This window comes from Pungitius pungitius, chromosome 14 (genome assembly GCF_949316345.1).
Source record: "Pungitius pungitius chromosome 14, fPunPun2.1, whole genome shotgun sequence".
Lineage (NCBI taxonomy): Eukaryota > Metazoa > Chordata > Actinopteri > Perciformes > Gasterosteidae > Pungitius > Pungitius pungitius.
The window spans coordinates 1,059,643-1,084,833 of NC_084913.1; the positions used below are offsets into that span (position 1 = coordinate 1,059,643).

At 45.0% G+C, this 25,191-nt stretch overlaps 1 protein-coding gene across 1 annotated transcript in view; it reads right to left on the reverse strand.

The window, feature by feature from the left end:
* Nucleotides 1-25,191, reverse strand: part of akap6 (A kinase (PRKA) anchor protein 6) — a 101,004-nt gene that overhangs the window by 26,438 nt on the left and 49,375 nt on the right. Inside the window, 2 exon segments of the mRNA XM_037486118.2 lie at nt 11,744-11,864; nt 16,706-16,827. Of these exon segments, the coding sequence (XP_037342015.2) occupies nt 11,744-11,864; nt 16,706-16,827 (243 nt within the window).

Genomic DNA, 25,191 nt, shown 5'->3' on the forward strand with positions numbered 1-25,191 from the left:
TATACGATTTATTTGCTGATGGGAAATATTGATTTATTAGGGAGCTGGGGGGGGGGGCTGTTGTTATTGTTGTTATTTGTTTGAAGGGTGCCACGGATCCAAAGTCATAGAAAAGAAGCAGAGAAAGCAGCGATTAATATGCATGAGATCCAAACTTTAAGATAAGTGCTGAGAGAGGGATCTTTCAGGGGGGGGGGGGGGGCATGGATGGTTGGTTGTGATGTATTCAGGCCTCTAGTCAATCTCCATGCAAGGGTGGACTGATATGCAGGCCTGAGGAAGGACAGAGACGGGGGGGTGGGGGGGGGGGACGAATACATCGAGAGACAGTAAATAAAAGAGAAGTGAAGGAGAGACAAAGACTGAAAAGTGGAGTGTTATAATTATTATTAATATTATTATTATTAATATTATTAGTGTAGTTAAACTCCATATGAAGCAACAACACTATTTCCAAAGACATGTTAATATTTATTATTCATATATATGTGTAGTATATTTAATGAAGACGTATTGATACTAAATATGATTTGGTTTAAAAACAAGAAGCGATTTCCAAACACCCAGAAACAAGACAAACGCTTGAGGAAGCCGGTGAGAGGGAGGAGGGGAGGGAGGAGGGAGGAGGGGAGGAGGAGGGGAGGAGGGAGGAGGGGGGGAGACGAGAAGGGGGAAGATAGAAAAGCAACAAGCAATCATGAGTTTAATTTGGTCTCCATATTAATGAGCACGGAGCTGAAATGTCAGCAGAAATCCAGTCATACATGAAAAACATTTAATGCACTTTGTCTTCTTCTCTTCTGTAGATTCATCTCATCCCCAAATGAGGGAAGTTCAGCGGAACCGTTCTGTCCTCACGGCAGCTCCACTTTTTTGAGGGGGGGGGAATAAGGAGGCGTCCTCTTCGTCCTCCTCGTCCTCCTCCTTGGTTCCTTCTGCCACTTTGTGTCTTCATTTCTCATCTTCTTTGTTTCCTCCTCATGTCGTCTTCCTCCTCCTCCTCCTCCTCTTCCATGCTTCTACTTTATTGATCCTCCAAAGGTTGATTCTTTATTCCTTCAGTTTACCTTGTTTTCTTACTCCTTCTTTCCAGCAAATACCAAATAATAAGAAGATAGGAGATGTGCTCCCGTGAACAAATTTTATATTTAAGAAAAGCTTGAGGAACAAAATCTCAATAAAAACAAACCATGCGGCAACGTGTAAAAGCTGCATTCTGTGTAGTGACCAGCAGGGGGTGACTCCTCTGCTCCCATAGATGTCTATGAGGAAATGACTCTACTTCTGTGTAGTGACCAGCAGGGGGTGACTCCTCTGCTCCCATAGATGTCTATGAGGAAATGACTCTACTTCTGTGTAGTGACCAGCAGGGGGCGACTCCTCTGCTCCCATAGACGTCTATGAGGAAATGACTCTACTTCTGTGCAGTGACCAGCAGGGGGCGACTCCTCTGCTCCCATAGACGTCTATGAGGAAATGACTCTACTTCTGTGCAGTGACCAGCAGGGGGCGACTCCTCTGCTCCCATAGACGTCTATGAGGAAATGACTCTACTTCTGTGTAGTGACCAGCAGGAGGAGACTCCTCTGCTCCCATAGACGTCTATGAGGAAATGACTCTACTTCTGTGTAGTGACCAGCAGGGGGCGACTCCTCTGCTCCCATAGACGTCTATGAGGAAACGACTCTACTTCTGTGTAGTGACCAGCAGGGGGCGACTCCTCTGCTCCCATAGACGTCTATGAGGAAACGACTCTACTTCTGTGTAGTGACCAGCAGGGGGCGACTCCTCTGCTCCCATAGACGTCTATGAGGAAATGACTCTACTTCTGTGTAGTGACCAGCAGGGGGCGACTCCTCTGGTCCCATAGACGTCTATGAGGAAATGACTCTACTTCTGTGTAGTGACCAGCAGGGGGCGACTCCTCTGCTCCCATAGACGTCTATGAGGAAATTACTCTACTTCTGTGTAGTGACCAGCAGGGGGCGACTCCTCTGCTCCCATAGACGTCTATGAGGAAATGACTCTACTTCTGTGTAGTGACCAGCAGGGGGCGACTCCTCTGCTCCCATCGACGTCTATGAGGAAATGACTCTACTTCTGTGTACTGACCAGCAGGGGGCGACTCTTCTGGTCCCATAGACGTCTTTGAGGAAATGACTCTACTTCTGTGTAGTGACCAGCAGGGGGCGACTCCTCTGCTCCCATAGACGTCTATGAGGAAATGACTCTACTTCTCTTGATTTATTCCCTCAGTAAACATTGTAAACATGAGTTTATGGTCTCAGTCTCTAGTTTCAAGTCTTCTTCAATGCAGCATGATGTTCATTTAGTGAATCAGGGTCCATTTAACAGACCATAAAGCAGGGGATGCTTTAGGGCGGGGCTACACAATGATTGACAGGTCTCTATGAGATGTGTACGGAGTCTGTACGTCCTCTGTCCTTTTATGGTCACTTCCTGTTCACTGGTTGACAAAAACAAAGATGGCCACAGCGACCAGTAATTAACAACATGAATCTGAGGTTTCTTTCAGCTTCCTCCTCGGTCCCAGTGGATAAAGTTCTTCTTATAGTTGTGTCTAACGTTCATGATAACATTTGTCCATTGAGCTCCTCACAAACACAAACTGTGTGTGTGAGTCTCCAGTAGAGATGGATGTCCCACCGGCTCTGAAAGAGCAGGAAGTGGCTCTGTGACACCCCATTTATATGCCACACACTTCAACCTGTGTGTGTGTGAGTTTGTTTCCAATTCTCCTTAAAAGGTGATTTTCTAACAAACGTTCACTCTTTTTTTGAACAACTAATGTCTAGCACACATTTTTTTATCCACTAAACACTAAAAGTTATTTCTGCTTCTCAGGCATTTGAAACAAGACCTCATTTAAACCTTTAAATATCAAACTAAAATCTACAGCCGGCCTTCTGTGTGTTCTGAGTTTTCTGGACGTTTCTCTTTCAAAAACAACAACAACATCGAAAAAAAAGAAGAAAAAAAAACTCTTTCCAAACAGACGGAACAAAAGATCCAGCAACGTGTTTTAATTGTTGCCATGGAAACCAAATGAATGAGCCATTTGACTGGCCGGCAAAGACGGCTCCCCCATTCAGCCTCACAGCGAGTCACGTGTGTGTGTCTGTGTGAGTGTGTGTGTGTGTGTGTGTGTGTGTGTGTGTGTGTGTGTGTGTGCGTGTGTGTGTGTGTGTGCGTGTGTGTGTATGAGGTCATTAGTACAAAGCAAAGTGGGGGACGATTCTACTGGTCTGTGGACAGAGCGAGAGACATGAACAGGACGCTCGAAGGGGGGGATTCAAAGAAAACAAATGATTTAACATATATTGGACATATGCAATGATATAAATATATAAATATTAGCAGTCCGTAGAGTCTTTCCAGCTTCTAGGGGGCGCTAGAGAGTCGTTCCGTCCTGCTGGACCAGGGGGCCCTACCAAATATCACATGAGCCCTGATATGCAGACAGATGATGGGGAGTTTCAGAATAAGGTGAAGCCCCCAAAAGGCAGAAGGAGAAGACGAGTGGAAATAAACAGCTTTCGCAACATGTGCTTCATTGAAATGATTCAAACCGGCCTGAATTCAAGTTGCATGTTTAAAAACACTCATGGATTCATGGAGATGTGTAATATATAACATGCTAGTTAGCTAGCAGGCTAAAGCCCCCGTGCCTTATTGGCACTCTGATGTTTGTTGTCGCCATGACAACCGACGTCGAGCAGCGTTTTTTCCTCCTTTCGAAGCCACTCGAGTGAGCAACGGAAAAAGAGCTAGAAGGATGAAGTGAGTGTGAGATGCCAGGTGACCTTTGACCCTCTAAGAACCCTGAGAACTCTCTCTTCTGGCAGAGACGGCGCCCGGCGACACAAGAAGACCAGAAGAAGAAGAAAGCGGAGAGGAATTCCAGAGACAGACCAGACCAGAGGATGGTTGTGATCGTTGTTGTTGCATGGTCACCCTGCAGGGAGAGCCTCAGGGTCAGCTGGTCTGATGCTCCTCACAGGGGACCAGGGTCAGCTGGTCTGATGCTCCTCACAGGAGACCAGGGTCAGCTGGTCTGATGCTCCTCACAGGGGACCAGGGTCAGCTGGTCTAGGGTCAGGGAGGTCCTCAAAAGTTTAGAAGGACAAATGTATCATGTGTCTCAGAGACCCACAGGAAGCTGGAGGAGCTCACTATTCAGCTTCTGGACAAAGAGAAGCTTTATGGTGGGGGGGGGGGGCAGGGGGGGGGTGGATTATTGGAGTTGGGACGTTGGTGGGCGCTTTGTTGGAGCCTCGTGTGGTGACTGGAGGAACTGCAGCTAGTGTGTGTGTCTGTGTGTGTGTGTTTTACTGTCCTACGGTGTGGGCAGGTGTTAACCAACAACACGGCCTCTGTTGTTGGCTTCCGCCGCTCTGTGTGTGTCTGTGTGAGCAGTAGTGTGCGTCTGCGTGTGTGTTAGTGTGTGTTAGTGTGTGTGTCTATGAAACTATGGAGGAGACAATTGTTAGAAATCAGCTCGGATCTCTGTGATTAACGATTATAAAGATTGTGTTATTGTATTATAACTACAATACAATAAGATAGTGTTTTATCCAAATGACACGGAGACACAAAGAATCATGAATAACGGCTGTTTATCATTAAATGTGACCAACAAGCAGGTAACATTCTGATCAATGACGTCATTGACGAGAGGAGAGTAGAGTTTGAACATGTTGATGCTGAAGAAACGATATTTGTTTACAAAAAAATAGAGAATGTGGATTAGTATTTTTTTATTTATAAAGATCCAAACTAATAAATCTACTACGCATCTAGTCCTCTTCCTCCTCTCTTCCTCCTCTTCCTCCTCTTCCTCCTCTTCCTCCTCCTCACTACAGTGACAGAAATGTAATAGCATTGCTCTGCGATTGTGAATGTGCACGTTTGTGAGTGTGTGTGTGTATGTTTGTGTGTGTGTGTGTGAGTGTGTGTGCGTGTGTGTGTGTGTGTGTGTGTGTGTGTGTGTGTGTGTGTGTGTCCAGCAGAGCGACCATGTAGCCTAAACGACAGACAATCTTTATTCTAATGAAGAAGGTGCCAAGGTCAAACGGAGAGCAGGGTGATGAATGCAGAACACACACACAAACACACACATTTTGACACACACATTAATTGTGTATCAGAGCTCCCACTCACTTTGCAACAGTAATATTGTGTGTTGTCACAAACACACACTCTAACGTTTAAAAGGAGTCTTTCCCCTTGAGATGACATTAAACATTAATCTCTTAACACACACACAAACACACACACACACACACACACACACCGTCTTAAACAAACCGTCACAGTGAATAAAATCAGGTGGAAGAAGCAGTGCAGTTTTCCTCTTTGATCTACAAGTCTTTAAATATCTTGAGACAAAGTGACAAAAAAGATGAATAAAACCTCCGGAGAAGAGTTTTTCCCTTTAAATGATGATTATTATTATTGTTATGTATTAGAACTTTTAACGCTTATTTAATGTTTAAATGCTGATTGTGTTTTCTTCTTCTTTTACACTGAAACAGAAACTTACACAGTGAAGTAAACATTTCATCGTCATCACAACGAGCTTTACGCTTGTGTTCTGTTGTTATAAAGAGCAGCTAAAAGTATTTTTAAAAGTCATAATCCCTGAATGAGCCATAATAGCAAGTAGAAACCTTGTGTGTGTGTGTGTGTGTGTGTGTGTGTGTGTGTGTGTGTGTGTGTGTGTGTGTGTGTGTGTGTGTGTGTGTGTGTGTTCCTGGGAAGCTGAGGAAGTTTCAGCAGAAAGGAGAAAGTTGGAGAGATGGAGCTGAGCTTTGTCTCTTTGTTCTGAATCCCCAGACTTTATCAAGACTGACAGAACAAACGCACAGGAAACAGCCTCCCACAGGACACGTAATCCACACACACACACACACACTCAGACACACACAGACACACACAGACGAGAGAGTCAGCGAACACACAAAGACACACTGAAGTCAGGGAACGTGAACACACAGGTGGGAACGCTTAAGGTCAAACTTGTGCATCTATTGTTGGATCAAAAGGTCATCACACAAGGTCAAAACAAATAAACAAAGGTCCGAGATGATATTGTGTAGATTGTAAACTCATAACTACGCTACTGCTGCTGTGTGTGGATGTTGGTCCCAGTGTGTGGTAGCTGCTGTCATCAGTGCATGAATGCGAGTGAATGGGTGAATGATGTCATGAAGTGTCGAAAGCGCTTTGAGTGGTCGGATGACGAGAAAAATCAAGTGCAGTTCACATAGCGTTCATCAGCCTTCTGAAGGCAAGGACCTGCATGGACGGAGGACTTCATATGGTTTATTTAGAACACGGGCAGATGAAATCCAGCACTCTGATTGGTCGAGAGCGAGTCACGGGGTGCATTATTCAGTGATAATGTACAGTAGCTGTTCACATGGACCCCATTGTTCCACATCACTCAAAGGAACACGTTATTGTTATTAGCTATTAGACATTTTAGCTTTTAGCTCGGTGGCGATCGCCGAAAAACACCCTGAAAATCCCTCAAATGGTTTTGAGGCAACGTGAGCTTTAACAACGGGACATTAAGGTGGAGTCATGATGTGAATGAATGAGAGTGAATGAGAATGAATGAGTGTTATAAAAGCAACAAGGTACTTGAGGCACTACTTTATTTATTAGATAAAGTAGTGCCTCTCGTACCTTATTGCTTTAATATACAGTACAGTATATACTGTATAGAGATAAATATGCTGTATATATTCGGGCTGTCAGAATTAAAGCTTAAATCTATACGATTAATGTAGCCGAGATGAATGTGATAATATTTTAACGCAGTTAATGACAGACAGCTTTTTCCGTTGGAAGTAAAACAAACAGAAGAACTGAGGAGGAATTCCTCCACGTATCAAACAGTGCAAACGGACCACTTTAGGACCGCTAGGCTAAGCTAGCTGCTATGCTAAGCTAGCTGCTAGGCTACTTCCATCTCTACATCTACCTGCAAAGGACCACCACTGTGTCTATATATATATAGATATCTATAAATATTCTGTATGTGTGGCATAAGGAGAGATTTGATTTAATGCCTCTAAAATATTTTTTGTTTCATACCTATTTAATCTTCTGCCTCTCCTCCTTCCTTCCTGCTTCCCTCTTGGTACTACAGTAGCAAGGTTTTCAAAGGTTTGCAGAAACACGTTTCTTCACTTATTCACCCCCCCCCCCCCCCCCGGTGGAGGGAGGCAGCGAGCGTTAGCAGCACAGCGAGGATTGCAGCAACAATTACATGTGAAATTAGCCTCGCCTCGCAGCCTGCAGTGTAATTCAGGCCTTCTGAGGCGTGGCAAAGTCATCTGCCTCTAATTAAAGATACCCCCACCACCCCCCCACTCCTCTGCTCCCCCCCCACATGCTCTGTATCCCTTCGTTGGGGTGTTGGGGCTTAAAGGTGCATTTAACACATCGGATTATCTGAAAGTTTCGTTATTTTTCAACAGTATTTCTGCATTATTAAAGTCAGCTAATTTCATAAAATGATCATTTAATAAAAAACACATGTCCTTCACATGAGAAACAATAAACCATTTCAATTAAAAAACTTTTCAGAAGCATTGGGTGGTTTTTCATTTCATTCACTATTTTACGTTGTCAAACAACGCTGACCTTTGACCTCTGCATCAAAACATGTTGGCGTGACCACAAGAAGAATCCACGAGAGAGACACGCCCCCCTCATGTGTGTGTCTGTGTGTGTGTTTCTGCCCTTTAACTAATTCTTCACTTGAAGAGTGAGGTTTAAAACTCCAGATGTTCAATTTCACTTTAATCTGCCGCCACTTCTTCTGCAGTTTGTAAGATCTGCCTGTTGTTGTCTTACACAAAGTCTGGTTAGCATAGTGAGCGTGGTTAGCTTAGTTAGCATAGCGAGCGTGGTTACCGTAGTTAGCATGGTTAGCATAGTGAACGTGGTTAGCGTAGTTAGCATAGTGAGCGTAGTTAGCATAGTTAGCGTGGTTAGCAGTCATATGGTCTCTTTAACTTCACGCTGCTGTTTTTTGGACGGATAAAGTTGTCTTCATATTGTTTTTTTCTTTAAGTGTGTTCAAGTGTTTGTCACTTCAGAGAACACACCCTGTGTGTGTGTGTGTGTGTGTGTGCATATGTGCATGTGTGTGTGGATACAGAGCTCCTTTGTCGCAGCCACACTGATTGGTTTTGGAAAGCAGGTGTGTGTGTGTGTGTGTGTGTGTGTGTGTGTGTGTGTGTGTGTGTGTGTGTGTGCAACCCTGCGCTCCGTCAGAGCACCATGGGCTATTTGAAATGAGAATTTAACGGTTGGAGCAGGCGTGCACACACACACACACAGACACACACACTCAGGCTGTAATTAGTTGGGCTGAAGGGCCACAGGCAGCGGGGACGTCTGTGATGACTCAATGCTCCCAAATGTTTTCAAATGAAACCTGGAGTGATTTATTTTTTTCTGCTGATCCACATCTCCTCCTCTTCCTCCTCTTCCTCCTCTGCCACCTTCTCTCGGGTCATGTGACCAAAGGGGTTTGGGGTTTTGGTGACTTTTTTATAACTAACGTCATTTGACATCATCCATTTATTAGTTATTATTATAATTATTATGAGCAGCAGATTCTCCTGTGAGAGTAGCGACCGAAGCTAAGCTAACGGGCTAGCGGCCCGACCACAGGACCAAAGGAACGGAGCAGGAGGTGGATGATTCAAACGTTCATTCTCTACACGATGAAAGCACATCAAGTGTGTGTGAAAGTGTGTGTCCATGTTTTATTGTAATATATTTACTAACTGTGTGTGTGTCCATTTCTTTCTGTCTCAATGAAATCCGTGAAATACCACACACACACACACACACACAGGTCGGAGCCTTGATCATCAATTGGCTGAACCACAGGGGCCGTGATGTGTGATTGGTTGACCGCGGCTACAAGGTTTGATGCTTGTTTTTGTCTCCCTGTGGACACACACACACACACACACACAAACGTACACACTCGCACACCAGCTGGATGCAACAGTCAAGGAAACACACACTGAAAGTGAGAATGAACTGAGTGCACACATAGAGACGCACAAACACATGAAGAGACACACACAACTGTGATATGATCAGACAAGTACATCCAAGTACACACGTATGATAATAAGTCCACACATGGGTCGTGTCTGAAGCAGATTATGTGATGTACACGTGTAAACATGTTAATAGATGCACGCACAAGGAGACTCATGGACTTGATTGTCCTGTTTGTCCACGTGATGAGACGTTGTGTTGAAGTTGTGTCTCATGAAGAAGTTTTGTCCCTTCGTTAAATCAATAAACACTTTTGACCACGAGAGAAAGTTTGTAACTCATCGCTCTGTTTTATAATTATATAATTATATCCCCCTCCTCAAAGGTGGAGAAGAGTCTCCATCCAACAATAAACAGTAGAGCCTCAGCCTGCCAGCAAGCTTCTGTCAGCCCAGCTCTCCTTATCCGGAGGACACACACACACACACACACACACAGAAAAAAAACACACACACACAGAGAAACACACACACACACACACACACAGAGAAACACACACACACACGCACACAGACTGAAAAGAACAACTTTTGTTGAGGTTGCCGCGGTTACAGGGTCGAGCCCCTCCAGCGTTCTAGCGGAGCGCGGCGGGGGGCTGTGGGGAGGGTTTGAGGTGGAATCTCCCAGCATGCATCTGTCCTCGTATGAATAACTTTTAAGGGAGCAAAATATTTACTTGTCTTTGTTGCTCTTTTCTGCGGCTCAGAATGTTCTTCATATGTTGTCTCACACACCGACAAGCAGTGAACAGGAAGTGACCTCATAAGGACGGAGAAGGACATAGAGACGCTACACTTTGAAAGAGAGCTGTCAATCAACATGTAGCCCCGCCCCTTAAAGCATCCCCTCTTTATGGTCAGTTTGACTCTAAATGGACCATCATTCACTAAATAAACATCACGTTGTATTAAAGAAGACTTGAAACTAGAGACTGAGACCATAAACTCATGTTTACAATGTTTACTGAGGGAATAAATCAAGAGAGAAGTAGAGTCATTTCCTCATAGACGTCTATGGGAGCAGAGGAGTCGCCCCCTGCTGGTCACTACACAGAAGTAGAGTCATTTCCTCATAGACGTCTATGGGAGCAGAGGAGTCGCCCCCTGCTGGTCACTACACAGAAGTAGAGTCATTTCCTCATAGACGTCTATGGGAGCAGAGGAGTCGCCCCCTGCTGGTCACTACACAGAAGTAGAGTCATTTCCTCATAGACGTCTATGGGAGCAGAGGAGTCGCCCCCTGCTGGTCACTACACAGAAGTAGAGTCATTTCCTCATAGACGTCTATGGGAGCAGAGGAGTCGCCCCCTGCTGGTCACTACACAGAAGTAGAGTCATTTCCTCATAGACGTCTATGGGAGCAGAGGAGTCACCCCTGCTGGTCACTACACAGAATGACGCTTTAGCTCATAAAGCATTAAGGATACATCTGGGTGTAAAAGGTCCACATTTTTTAATATATTAGTAACATAAAAAGGGGGAAGAAGAGAAGAGGAGGAGGAGGAGAACGAGGCGTTGGAGAGCGACCTTGGACCAGCGAGGAGACGCTGTCGAGCTACACATCAATATTTTAGCAGCACAGTTGACACATCAAAAAAAAGGGAGGGAGAAGAAGAAGAATGCCCAGCGATTCCAGAGGCATCTAAAATTCATGCACGCATCATCGCTGCCATGAATATTCATACGGAGATGAATATTTAAGAGTGACTCCTATGGAGAAATTAGGTTCATCTTTACACTTATCAATAATTCGCAGGCCAGGTGAGTATCATCGGGCCACTAAATTAATCATTTCTACACACACACACACACACACACGTGGAAAAAGAAAGTTCGGACGAGCTGAGGAAAAGAAAAGGAAACAACACAAAGTTACGCGTCGGTTTGCAGCAGTGCCTTCTGGGTAAAGAGAGGATGAGTGTTTCTTAATGTGGCTTTACTGCCGACAACCACAGCACACCAACACGTACGTCTGTCCTATCATATATGTAGATACAAAGCATAGCATCCCTCATAACCATACAAAGTTAAGTGTGTGTGTGTGTGTGTGTGTTTGTATATGCGTGTCTGAATGTGTGTGTGTGTGAAGGACAGAAGAGGGTGACTCAGATCTCTAATCGTAACACATGCTGTTCTCTTTTCTGACTCATTTAGCCGCATCAAAGCCATTACACACACACACACACACACACACACACATACACACACAGACACACACAAACACACACACACACGTGCACACTTAACTTTGTATGGTTATGAGGGATGCTATGCTTTGTAATCCCATTCTCCTTGGTAGGGATGAAGTGTCTGTGTCTGTGTGTATGTGGTTGTTGTGTGTGTGTGTGTGTGTGTGTGGGGGGGGGGGGGGTTGGGCGGCGCAGTAAGGGGGAGGTACGGGGGGGCAGGAGGGGGTCGAACATACAAATTGATGGATGAATTAGACTCAGTTTCCACATCGTACTGACCCAACGGGGCAGAGGTGGCTGATGGGAACTATGTGACATCATAGCTCTGAGTCGGCTATGGGTTCTTTTGTTCAGGAGGCGGAGCTACAAGGCGCCACGTGTCAACTCATCCTCCATGACCTTCCACGACCTCTGCAAGGCCCCCGAGGCTCAGACTCTTACCTGGAAGAGGTGCTGCCTCTGCTCCTCTGACATCATCAGCTGGTGACTGTCCGTTACCATGGCGTCCATGTCCATCAGCCAATCCCAGAGCTCCTGGTACTCGGCCTCGAACTCCTGCAGACTGGAGACAGCAAGAGAGATTATTAAGTTGAATTATCGGTGTTTCCTCCGTCGCTTGGTGTGTTTTTGTAATGTTGTTTTGTCCCGCAGTGATGACAGCGACATGTGCGCCTTGTTGTGTCAATAAAGAAGGCGACTAGAAATGCAAAATGGAGCGAGAGGGAGAGAAACTGAAGGAAGTGGCATCTTGTCTACGTCTGGTTGTCAGGGTGTCGCAGCTCTTCCTCAGGTTCTCAGGGGAACCAGACACGGGGAGCTGAGAAGCTTTCTGGATTCAGTCTAAGGAGAATGACTGCTCTCTTCTTCAGTCCTCTTTGGACCAGAAGATGAGGAAAGTCCTGCAGGAGAGACCACCTTCTCAGTCACTTCGTCTTCGTACAAACATCATCGTCTCCAGCACTTTGTCGGCCGTGAACTTCTCGTCATGAGTCGCCGTCACGGACAAACGATGCTTTGCAACTAATCTCCTTCAATTCTGAAGAGACTCACCATCAGTGAACTTCTCTCCTCTCTACTTCCTGCCCCCCCCCGACACATACACACAGTCCACATTCTTTTGTTCACCTCTTCTTCGTTCTCACATTACTTTGCCCCCCCCCCCCCCCTCCCAGGATCACATCAAATATTGATGCTGCTGGAACAAGGGCCGATTGCTCAAACACACACATTACTGTCAGCTGCTGTGCTGAGGTGTGTGTCTGTGTGTGTGTGTGTGTGTTTATTATTTATATATTCGGGGGGGTCGGTCTCAGTGGGGATCGCCAGCATGTTTCTCAACATTAGCAGTGAAATTGTTTGGAATTCTCCGGTCGCCCCCGACGACAGTTTGACAGCTCTGTCGAGCCCGCGGCGGTTCCACGACAACACTCACACACACACACACACACACACACTCACACACACACACACACACACACACACACACACACACACACACACCAACCGCACATGAAGACCTTCTTTAAAGCACATATATGAAAACAACGACTAAGAATCACTAAACAACCCCAACAAACGCCCACTGATAATAACGCAGTTACCCAGAATGCATTAGCACACACACACACAGACACACACACACACACACACACAAACACACATACACAAACACACATACACACAGCAACTTGACCTGCCGTCAAAGCAGAGACACTAAACTATGAATGAAATTACAGAAAGAACATAAACACTTCCATCTCTTTTCACTTGTATCTTATTATTTATTTATTTTATTTTACCTGAAGCTGCAAAATTCAAAGTTGACAGAAAATATTACCCATAATTCCATCGCACTTTACTTAAGTCTTAACCCTTAAAGTAACCTTTAGAGAAGTATGAGAACAAGAGAAAATATCCTTAATGTTTCAATTATCCAAAACTTATTTCACTTTCCTCAAAACGTCTCTCTTTGACCTCTCCCTTAAGTCTTCTAAACATCCCTTAACTCTTCTAAAAGTCCCTTAACTCTTCTAAACATCCCTTAACTCTTCTAAACATCCCTTAACTCTTCTAAACGTCCCTTAACTCTTCTAAACGTCCCTTAACTCTTCTAAACGTCCCTTAACTCTTCTAAACATCCCTTGACTCTTCTAAACATCCCTTAACTCTTCTAAACGTCCCTTAACTCTTCTAAACATCCCTTAACTCTTCTAAACATCCCTTAACTCTTCTAAACGTCCCTTAACTCTTCTAAACATCCCTTGACTCTTCTAAACATCCCTTAACTCTTCTAAACGTCCCTTAACTCTTCTAAACATCCCTTAACTCTTCTAAACATCCCTTAACTCTTCTAATTGCCCTTAACTCTTCTAAACATCCCTTAACTCTTCTAAACATCCCTTAACTCTTCTAAACATCCCTTAACTCCTCTACCTCTCTTTTAATTCCTCTTAACGGAGCCTCCATCTCTTCCTCTCTCCTCCTCATCCCTCCATCATTGTCTTCTAGTCAGCAACATTCGAATGAAACCCCTCTTCACCACCCCCCCCCCCCCCCGTGTCCCCCCTCCTCACTAATATAAAACCAGAGAAGAAGAAAGCGAGGCGAGGGCTGCTTCCTCCCCCCGAGGCGCCTCCTCATTATGCGTCCTTTACCGACTCCGACAGATGAAGCCGATACAACCCCCCCCCCCCCCCCCCGCTAACATTAACTAAACGCTGTGTAAAACAGGATCTCTCAGGGCGTGGAAGACGAGAACACAGACAAATCGGAGAGGAAGGAGCGGGGGGGGGGGGGGGTTTGATGCGTTCAGGGCCTGGACGTTAACGCAGCGTTTTGAAGTGTTTCAGGTGATTCTCCTCCAACAGGTTTACAATCTGCAGGTTCTCCTCAAGGAAGAGGAGGAAGAGGAGGAAGAGGAGATGGGGAGGAAGTGAAATGAAAGGATGATTGAGTCGTATCGACGGACGGTTGGACGATCAGAAGTCGATTTATTAGGTCTTTCTTTTAATGGGTTCATCCTGCAGAGACACCGAAAACCAGGAACCGTTGTCATTTCATCCCCTTTTCATGTGTTCATTGCTTCCTTTCTTTCTCTAATTTACTAATGTATTCATGTTTATCACTTCTTTATTCATTCATTCACTTGCTTTTATCTTTGAAGTTTTCTTCAATTCCAGTTCATTCATCATTTATTGTTTCTTATTTTCATTTTCTCACTACACCTTATAATTTGTTCATAGATTTAATCGTTTATTACTTCATGAGTTCATTCATTCATGTTCAATCAAGTATCCTTAACAGTATTTGGATGAATGTGAATTTCTATATTTTATGAAGTAATTATGAATCGATCACCTTTAGGTTGGAATCAATGCTCACGTGTCACCATGACAACTATGCTTTCTTTATTTCTTAAATTATAATAATAATGATATATAGCTGTTATAAACTATTTATTCATTATTTAGCTATAAGTTTGTATTTCATTCCCTAAAGCTGTCCTAAAATCATCACTTTTGGATCATTTATTACAAATATAGAAAATTCCAAAAAATAACAGAATAACCTAATTAATTTATCTGGTTTATAATCAATACAAAAACATGAGTCAATTGTAATATAAGTGCTCGCGTATTGGGGGGATATAAAAGAGCTTTTTGTTCTCTTCCAATTACGTTGATTTGTTCTTTAATTCAGAATTGAGACATTTTGTGTGAAATCAGTAAATAATTCAGTCCGACCTTCGTTTTCTTCACTGAACCAGAAGCACAAACCTCAACTGAGCAGAACTCAGAAAAACATGTAAAGTCCAATTATATCCAAACTCATCCCACACACCGCTGTTCTGGAGACACACAAACACACACACACACACACACACACACAGGGATGCAAATCAGCTAATATATGAATAACCAATTACTGTCCAATACATTCCAAGTAAATTACTGAAACATTACACTGCAGCCACAGAGGACTGAAACACACAAACAAAACGTTCTCCATTGTGTGTGTGTGTGTCTGTGTGCAGGCATGCATGTGTGTGTGCGTGTGCTTTCCTGCTGTTTGTAAAGCACTTATATTTCTGTTATTTAAATCACAGAAGACGGTGCAGTGCTGATAAAACTGCAATTTATGCTCAATCACATCAATGGATTATTGTGTGTCTCTATGTTTGTGGGTGTATGTGTGTGTATGTGTGTGTATGTGAAGACACAACACATCCTTCATGTAAGTGACTGTGACGACACCAAGAAAGTCCGGAGAACACAACATGCTACAGACTCAGAGCGAGCAATTCAAGCTTCATCCCTCATTTGCATACGCAAGTGTGCGTGCGTGTGTGTGTGTGTGTGTGTGGGTGCATGTGTGTGTGTGTGTGATAACCGAGGAGGGAGGCTCCTCAAAGTCTGAGATGAAACGCCGACAGGCACTGTGACCAAAGACGGAGCCCGCCGAGTCGAGTCTGTCCAAACCAGATTACTGCTGTTAACAGCGTGTGTGTGTGTGTGTGTGTGTGTGTGTGTGTGTGTATGTGTGTGTGTGTGTTTTTGTGTGTCACATGTTACTGAGTCCTGCTCTGGATTTGCTTTTCTACGTATTGAGGTGTTCTCTCATTTTGCTGCAGCAGGTTCTGAGAGTCGTCCCCTCTCTGTCCTGGTTCGGGTTCTCAAGGGACTCCCTTTCCGTCCAGCAATGCATTGTGGGTATCCAGCAGCGTGGTGCTGGTGAGCTCTGCTCCTGGAGAAAGAGAAGCCACTGCTGCTGGTGGGAGCAGACTGGTCTCTGCTGGAGGACCTGGGTCTGTCCACAGTGGACTGGTCTCTGCTGGAGGACCTGGGTCTGTCCACAGTGGACTGGTCTCTGGTGGACTTTGAGCTGGAGGAGGTTCTGGTGAAGCTGCATGAGCTGACCCGTGGCCTTAGAAGAACTCTATAGAATAAGCATCGTCTCTTTGATGGTCTCTCCTGCTGATGAAGGTCCTACATCACGGGCGCCCAACAGGTCGATCAGTCGGTCTCGAAGGCACATGCGCGATGACCGGAGATGACCGTAACTAATGCTAATGCTAGTTAGCGACCCTTGCTTACTAACAGACGCATTTAGGTGCAGTGAGGTCACGACCAACAATATCAACTCGTTTTGTTGCTGTTGTTGGTCACTGCTACTAATTACCGGTTCATATAGAGGATCAGGACTAACCTGAGACTGGTTAATAGAGGATCAGGACTAACATGAGCCTGGTTCATAGAAGATTAGGACTAACCTGACCCTGGTTCATAGAGGATCAGGACTAACCTGAGACTGGTCCATAGAGGATCAGGACTAACCTGAGACTGGTTCATAGAGGATCAGCACTCAGTAATGATGAGTAAACAGGAAGTGGCTGCTGGTGTTTACCTGTCGTTCCGCCCCAGCTGGCTGCAGAGCCCCCTGCTGGCTGAGGGGGGGTCTTGCAGTCCGCTCAGCCTCGCGGCCATCTGCTCGGCCAGGGCCTCACGCTGACCTGGGATCAGCTCGGGCTGCAAGACAAAGCGGAAAAAAACGGGCATCAGTCCCTCGGCAGGTCAGCTGTGGGAGATTTCACAATAAGAGTCCTGTGACTATAACAACTCAACCTTTTGAAGTCAGAAGGCACCTTTTCATCCCAAACCAAACCACACTTTCTCTTCCCAAACTCCCATTTATTCTGATAAAGGCTGCGTCAGAACACACATCAATCCAGCGGAGCACCTTTGGGATGAGGTGCAGCCGACACACCTGCAGCTGACAAACCTGCAGCCGCTGCGTGACGCGTACAAGTCAACGTGACATCTGTGAGGAAGGGTTCACCTCGTTGAAAGAACAACAACAAGAATTGAGAAGAAAGGAGTCCAACCTTCTAGCAAGGTGACCTGATCAAGGGGCCGGTGTATATATACAAGTATACATACAGATGTATATATCTATACTTGTATACATACAGTTGTACATATCTATAGTTGTACATCGAAGGAAAAAACACATTTTGATGCGCCAGTTTAAGTCGTTCTTTCCGCCTTCTCACTTATGTTATTTCTTACGTTGCGCCTGAGCGCTCGGTCGCCCGTAGCAACGCCTACGAGCCCCGAGCGCCTTCCTCGGGCTCCGGGCCGATGAGCGGAGGCCGGGTGGAGCAGGTGGAGGAGAGTGAGTGACGCGCCCTTTAAAGCCTCTAGAAACACACTCCAGGCCACCGGACACACACGCAGACATGCGTACGCATACCAATGTACACACACAAATTACCCATGAAGCCGCAGACGTACATCTAGCGTGAAGCACAGATTACTGCACACACGCACGCACAGACACACACACAGACACACACTGCAAGTAGCTCCTCAGCTTCCTGAGCCAATCACACGGAGGCACTCAGCGCTCCGCTCACATGTAATCGCACACAGACTATATGGAGATGAGGCTTCAATTGAACCAATGGAGTCACAGTGAGGGCACACACACAAACAGACACACACACACACACACACACACACAAATATGACCCACGCCTGTTTTCCTTTGTTGTTTTTTTCCCGCCTCATTCCATAACAATCTGAATAAAAGCGGCGTGGCGTCGGCCGTCCGATCTACTTAGCGGCCTCGCAGAAGGATCTGGAAAAGGTCATCCAATCTGAGGGAGGCAGAGCGGCTCAATCAGAGGGCTAATAGACACACACGCACACACACGCACACACACACACGCACACACACACACACGCACACTCACACACACACACACACACACACACACATGTGTCTGTTACAGTAATGAAACTAACAGGAAGCTCTCAGAGAGAATTCTCCTCACTTTGTGTAAACGTGTCTCCACTTCCATCCATTACTCCTCCATCAGCCGCTCTGCTGCTCCTCCACCCAAACTACACCCTCCACTCAAGATGTTTCTGTTCATCTTTACCTCCCTCTCCTTTCCTTCCATCCTTTCCTCAGTTAAAGTGGAGTTTCATTTATTTCTTTGTTATTACGAGGTTGTGTGTGTTTGAGAATATTCGTAGGAAGACTTTTTTCAGCCTGTTTATTTCCTGATTTGTTTGGTTTTGATGTTTGGAAAAAAAATAAGAAAGTGGAGGTAAAGTGGAAATGCACATTTTCTGTTACACATCTAAAACACACAAACAAAAGTGCAAATAACGCACAAATCCTCACACGTGTCAATGACGTGTTTGTGAGCCTTCTCCGTCCCCCTGACACGCACACACACTGTAGATCTGCTTTGTGCACAGCGTGTGTGTGCGCTGCACAACAATGTGTTGTACATTTTGCGGCTTTTTGTTTACATGTCTGCGCCAATTTACCCAGCATGCCTAGAAACCCTTGAGATGTTTGTGTGTGTGTGTGTGGGTGTGTGTCCATTGCATGTTTTCATGTTTGAGAAAGGTATGTGCGTGTGAGTGTGTGTCGGCTGCAAAGCTTGTTGTTTGATTTGTTGCAATGAAAATGTTCCCTAAGTGTGTGTGTATGTGTGTGTGTGTGTGTGTGTGTGTGCTAAGGCTTGTGTGTGTGTGTGTGTGTGTGTGTGCGCGTCTCCCGGGCTTTTCCCGGGGCTATAGCTGCCAATCAACCAGCAGTGTAGGGACTGAGAGCGCAGCAGCAGACACACACTCTGAAACACGCCGTCTGCTCTTCATTTAAAAACAAGCATCAGGTGATAAATCAATACGCTAACCAATACGCTAATCAATATGCTAACCAATACACTAAACTATACGCTAACCAATACGGTAACCAATACGCTAACCAATACGCTAACCAATACGCTAACCAATACACTAATCAATACACTAATCAATACACTAACAAATATGCTAACCAATTATGCCAATCACTTCACTAACCAATTCACTAATCAATACGTTAACGAATACGCTAATCAATACAAATCACCTGATTGATGATTATTCAGATTGTGACAATAATGTGACTTTAACATGTTCGTTTTAGCTAATTAGATTTTATGATGATTAACTGAAAAGTACTTTTAGCAAGATAACAAAAGGAAAAAATTCATATAATATAAAAAATATTTACATGATCTACTGTGATCATCTCATTAATGGGTACATGTACCTACATGTAGAAATGTATTTGTATGAACATCCATATACATTTATGAATATTTATCATTTCTAACTGACTGCAGTCAGGGGTCAGAGGTCAGAGGTCAGAGGTCAACTCGCACCGGAGGGAGAACACGATAAAATATTTCATTGCGTTTATCTCGGCCACAATAATCTCAAATCTCAAAAGCGTTGATTTTGACAGGGCTATGATATATATATATATATATATATAAATAAGAGTACATTCATATATTTATATATGTGTATAAGTGTGTGTGTGTGTGTGTGTGTGTGTGTGTGTGTGAGCCGATGCTGGAGGTGAGATATTCCAATAACAGGGTGTTTTTGTCTTGATAGAGTGGAGCAGCGGGTAATGATACAGGATCAATAATGCAAATGAGAGGCTGCAACCAGCTGACAGCAGACACACACATACACACACACACACACACACACACACACACACACACACACACACAGACGTCTGCGTGTCGATACTGTAATACAGTTTAATCTGTTAATCCCATTTCATCATCCTGAAGAGGAAAAAGACACACACTAACGTGCGCACACAGTGACACGTCCTCCCTTATAGTCGGACTGTAACAACAACACTGAAATGGTTTGTGTCAATGAGTGTGTTTGATTCTTTGTGTGTTTGTGTGTGTTTGTGTACGTGTTGGTTTTGGTTTTGTCCCCAGGCTGGTTGTATCGTCCAGATGTTTCTACTGAACTTTTCATTTGCAGCTTAAATAAACTAAACAAACCTTCAGCTCTCCTCATCCTCATCCTGCTCCTCCTCCTCCTCTTCCTCATAAAAGTCTCCTCAGAGACATCTGTATAAGCTGAAGTTTGTGTTGTTTCTTTCCATTCATTCATATGAATGTTCTACATGTTCCAATATAATAAATAATGAGAAACGTAATTATAGTAATTTATACATGAAAAAATAAACACTGTAGATATTTAAGTTAATTACAGAAAAATGTCTTCTGTCTTTGTTGCTCAGTTAATTGTGAAAGAAAATCACCCTGATCAATTATTTATACATAAATAAATACATGAAAGTAGTCGACTCAAGGTCCGCTTACTGGTTTACGCCAAAGGTCTTAAACTGGTAATTAATTAAAGCTGCATTCTGTGTAGTGACCAGCAGGGGGCGACTCCTCTGCTCCCATAGACGTCTATGAGGAAACAACTCTACTTCTGTGCAGTTTATGATCTTAGTCTCTAGTTTCAAGTCTTCTTCAATGCAGCATGATGTTCATTTAGTGAATGATGGTCCATTTAGAGTCAAACAGACCATAAAGAGGGGATGCTTGAGGGCGGGGCTACACAATGATTGACAGCTCTCTAATAGGGACATATACGTAGTCAGTACATCGTCCTCAGTCCTTATTGATCACTTCCTGTTCACTGGTTTCAAAGGAAAAAAATAGCGGCAAACCAAAAAATGACGTCTCCATGACGACGTCCTCTCCGATGTACAGTAGGTGCTCTCACTTCACAAGAAGAGTAAGTCCAAACAAAATATATCTAAATATATTTAAACATCAATCTTTATCTCGTTCTCTCTTTGCCCCACGTGGGCTTTGGTTTCCTCCCCCGAACCCCCACCGCCTCCTTTTAAACTCCCACAATGCCGCTGTGCTCAACTCTCACCTGCAGGCTCCTCTGCGTTTGACGACCTCATCTCATCGCGATCTGTTTCTCTCTCTTTTTATGTTGGGTAATTATTTCTTAATTGGCTTGCATGTTAATTAGAATAGTGGCTGATATTAATAAGCTGAGTTAATGGGAGCAGCTGTTACACCTGCCAGACATCTTCATCTTCATGTTGATGTCACATGCAGGTAATATTTTACTTTGATGTCAACGATTTTGGGGATTGGATTCAACATTGGACTATAGCTCAGATTGTGATTTAGAGTTCTGACTCTATATTTAAATAAAACATCTTTAGGGCACTAGCAGTTGTTTGTCTTTATTTGAAAGAATTCATTTATTTAAATCATTCAAACATACAAGACAAATTAGTAAATACATTTATTGCTATTTTTGAAATTGCATTTTCCTTTTAAAATGATGGGAAAAAAATAAAAAGATTATTTTAAATTCATCGTGATGTTAGGAGTTAACTACTGAATTTTTATTTTTATTTTGTTTGCCTGAAACCCCGTCTTATAACATCCCCTGCATTATGGTCTGTTAGAAACCTGTCAATCAGTGTGTAGCCCCTCCCAAAAACTGTAAAGTGACGTTTACAGAAGGAATAAATCACGAGAAAAGTAATTTCCTCATAGACGTCTATGGGAGCAGAGGAGTCGCCCCCCTGTTGGTCACTACACAGAAGTAGAGTCATTTCCTCATAGACGTCTATGGGAGCAGAGGAGTCGCCCCCTGCTGGTCACTACACAGAAGTAGAGCTACTTCTACGTCCATGCCCAAGCCTACAAACAAGCTGTAACCACATATAACTCCGCCCTCAAAACTGCCCGGTCCAACTTCTACTCACAACTCATCCACTCAAATTCTTCCAACCCCCGCACACTATTCTCCACTTTTGCAAAACTGACTAAACCCAAGGACAATATAACCTCCACATTCACTACTGACAAATGCAATAACTTCCTGTCATCCTATCATACTAAAATCCATACCATACACTGTTCACTTGCATCCACTTCCTCCGCTTCTCTTCCCTCTGAACATGAACACGCTCCACTCACACTCCATTGCCTTCCCTCCTTCTCTCCTCTGTCTCCCTCCGAAACCACCAAACTTCTCACAAACATGAAATTCTCCAACTCTCAGCTTGACCCGATTCCATCTTCCCTCCTTAAAACCTGCATACCAACTCTAATCCCTCTCATCACCAGCATCATCAACACTTCCCTTACCTCTGGATCTGTCCCATCCCCACTCAAACTTGCCTCCATCACTCCCCTCCTGAAAAAACCCGGCCTTAACCCTGACAACCTGGACAATTTCAGACCCATCTCCAATCTCCCGTTACTTTCAAAAATTTTGGAACGCGCCGTCATAACTCAACTCCACCAACATCTCCACTCCTCCCATCTCTTCGAAAAATTTCAATCCGGATTCCGTTCACACCACAGCACAGAAACAGCACTTCTTAAAGTTACAAATGATCTCCTCCTCGCCGCTGACTCTGGTTCCATATCCATCCTCCTCCTCCTCGACCTCTCCGCAGCTTTTGATACAATAAACCATACCATCCTCCTCCACCGTCTACAATCAATCGGCATCTCCGGCACAGCACTCCTCTGGTTCACTTCATACCTCTCCGACCGTCACCACTTTGTCTCTGTCAACAACTGCAACTCCCACACTTCCCCTGTCACCCACGGCGTCCCCCAAGGTTCCGTGCTCGGCCCCCTCCTATTTACCATCTACATGCTTCCCCTCGGTCGGATCATCCGCCACCATGGACTCAACTTTCACTGCTATGCTGACGATACCCAACTCTACATCGCCACCAAATCCATCACCCCGGTTATCCTCTCCACCATCACTGACTGTATCTCCGACATCAAAACCTGGATGGACAATAACTTTCTCAAACTCAACAGCAAAAAAACTGAACTCCTCATCACCGGCCCCAAATCTCTCCTCTCCTCTGTCCAGAACTTTACCCTCCACATCGACGGTCACAATGTCACCCCCTCCCCCTTTGTACGCAACCTCGGCATCATAATGGATTCCACTCTCTCATACCAAACGCACATTAACCACATCACTAAAACATCCTTCTTCCACCTCCGCAACATTGCCCGCCTCCGCCCCTCCCTTACCCAGTCAACAGCAGAAATCCTCATCCACGCATTCATCTCTTCCAGACTCGACTACTGCAATAGCCTCCTCTATGGACTTCCCACCACTCATCTCCAAAAACTGCAATACATCCAGAACTCTGCTGCCCGCCTACTCACCCATACCCGGTCCAGAGAACACATCACCCCGGTCCTCGAACAGCTCCACTGGCTCCCTGTTCAATATCGGATTCAATACAAGCTCCTCCTCCTCACTTATAAGTCCCTCCATAACCTGGCTCCGCCCTACCTCTCTGAGCTCCTGCAACAACACCAGCCCACCCGCCACCTCCGCTCAGCAGGCACCAACCGCCTCACCCCTATCATTCGCACTAACCGCCGAACCCTGGGGGACCGAGCCTTTGCCATCGCCGCCCCCACCCTTTGGAACTCACTCCCACAGCCCATTAGAAACTCTGACTCACTACCTTCCTTCAAATCAGTGCTCAAAACCCACCTGTTCAAACTAGCTTTTTCGTAAACCCCCTTTTTTGTTTTTTTCCCCCATGTAAAGCGTCTTTGAGTGTCCAAAAAAGCGCTATACAAGTTCGATTTATTATTATTATTTAGAGTCATTTCCTCATAAACGTCTATGGGAGCAGAGGAGTCGCCCCCTGCTGGTCACTACACAGAAGTAGAGTCATTTTCTCATAGACGTCTATGGGAGCAGAGGAGTCGCCCCCTGCTGGTCACTACACAGAAGTAGAGTCATTTCCTCATAAACGTCTATGGGAGCAGAGGAGTCGCCCCCTGCTGGTCACTACACAGAAGTAGAGTCATTTCCTCATAGACGTCTATGGGAGCAGAGGAGTCGCCCCCTGCTGGTCACTACACAGAAGTAGAGTCATTTCCTCATAGACGTCTATGGGAGCAGAGGAGTCGCCCCCTGCTGGTCGCTACACAGAAGTAGAGTCATTTCCTCATTGACGTCTATGGGAGCAGAGGAGTCGCACCCCTGCTGGTCACTACACAGAAGTAGAGTCATTTCCTCATAGACGTCTATGGGAGCAGAGGAGTCGCCCCCTGCTGGTCACTACACAGAAGTAGAGTCATTTCCTCATAGACGTCTATGGGAGCAGAGGAGTCGCCCCCTGCTGGTCACTACACAGAAGTAGAGTAATTTCCTCATAGACGTCTATGGGAGCAGAGGAGTCGCCCCCTGCTGGTCACTACACAGAAGTAGAGTCATTTCCTCATAGACGTCTATGGGAGCAGAGGAGTCGCCCCCTGCTGGTCACTACACAGAAGTAGAGTCATTTCCTCATAGACGTCTATGGGAGCAGAGGAGTCGCCCCCTGCTGGTCGCTACACAGAAGTAGAGTCATTTCCTCATTGACGTCTATGGGAGCAGAGGAGTCGCACCCCTGCTGGTCACTACACAGAAGTAGAGTCATTTCCTCATAGACGTCTATGGGAGCAGAGGAGTCGCCCCCTGCTGGTCACTACACAGAAGTAGAGTCATTTCCTCATAGACGTCTATGGGAGCAGAGGAGTCGCCCCCTGCTGGTCACTACACAGAAGTAGAGTAATTTCCTCATAGACGTCTATGGGAGCAGAGGAGTCGCCCCCTGCTGGTCACTACACAGAAGTAGAGTCATTTCCTCATAGACGTCTATGGGAGCAGAGGAGTCGCCCCCTGCTGGTCACTACACAGAAGTAGAGTCATTTCCTCATAGACGTCTATGGGAGCAGAGGAGTCGCCCCCTGCTGGTCACTACACAGAATGCAGCTTTAACTTATAAAGCTTTGACTTCACTTTAGAGAACTAGAAGAAGTTTCCTGGTTTTCAGCCGTAGACGAGAGCAGAAACATTGTTGAAGTGCTCAAAACCACCGTTTGACATTGGCTTTTTGCTTTTAAAACGCTGGTTGGGTTTATATTCAGGGAGTCAGCACACAAACACACACACACACACACACGCAGGCTGCTGACACGTCACACTATTATAGCTGAT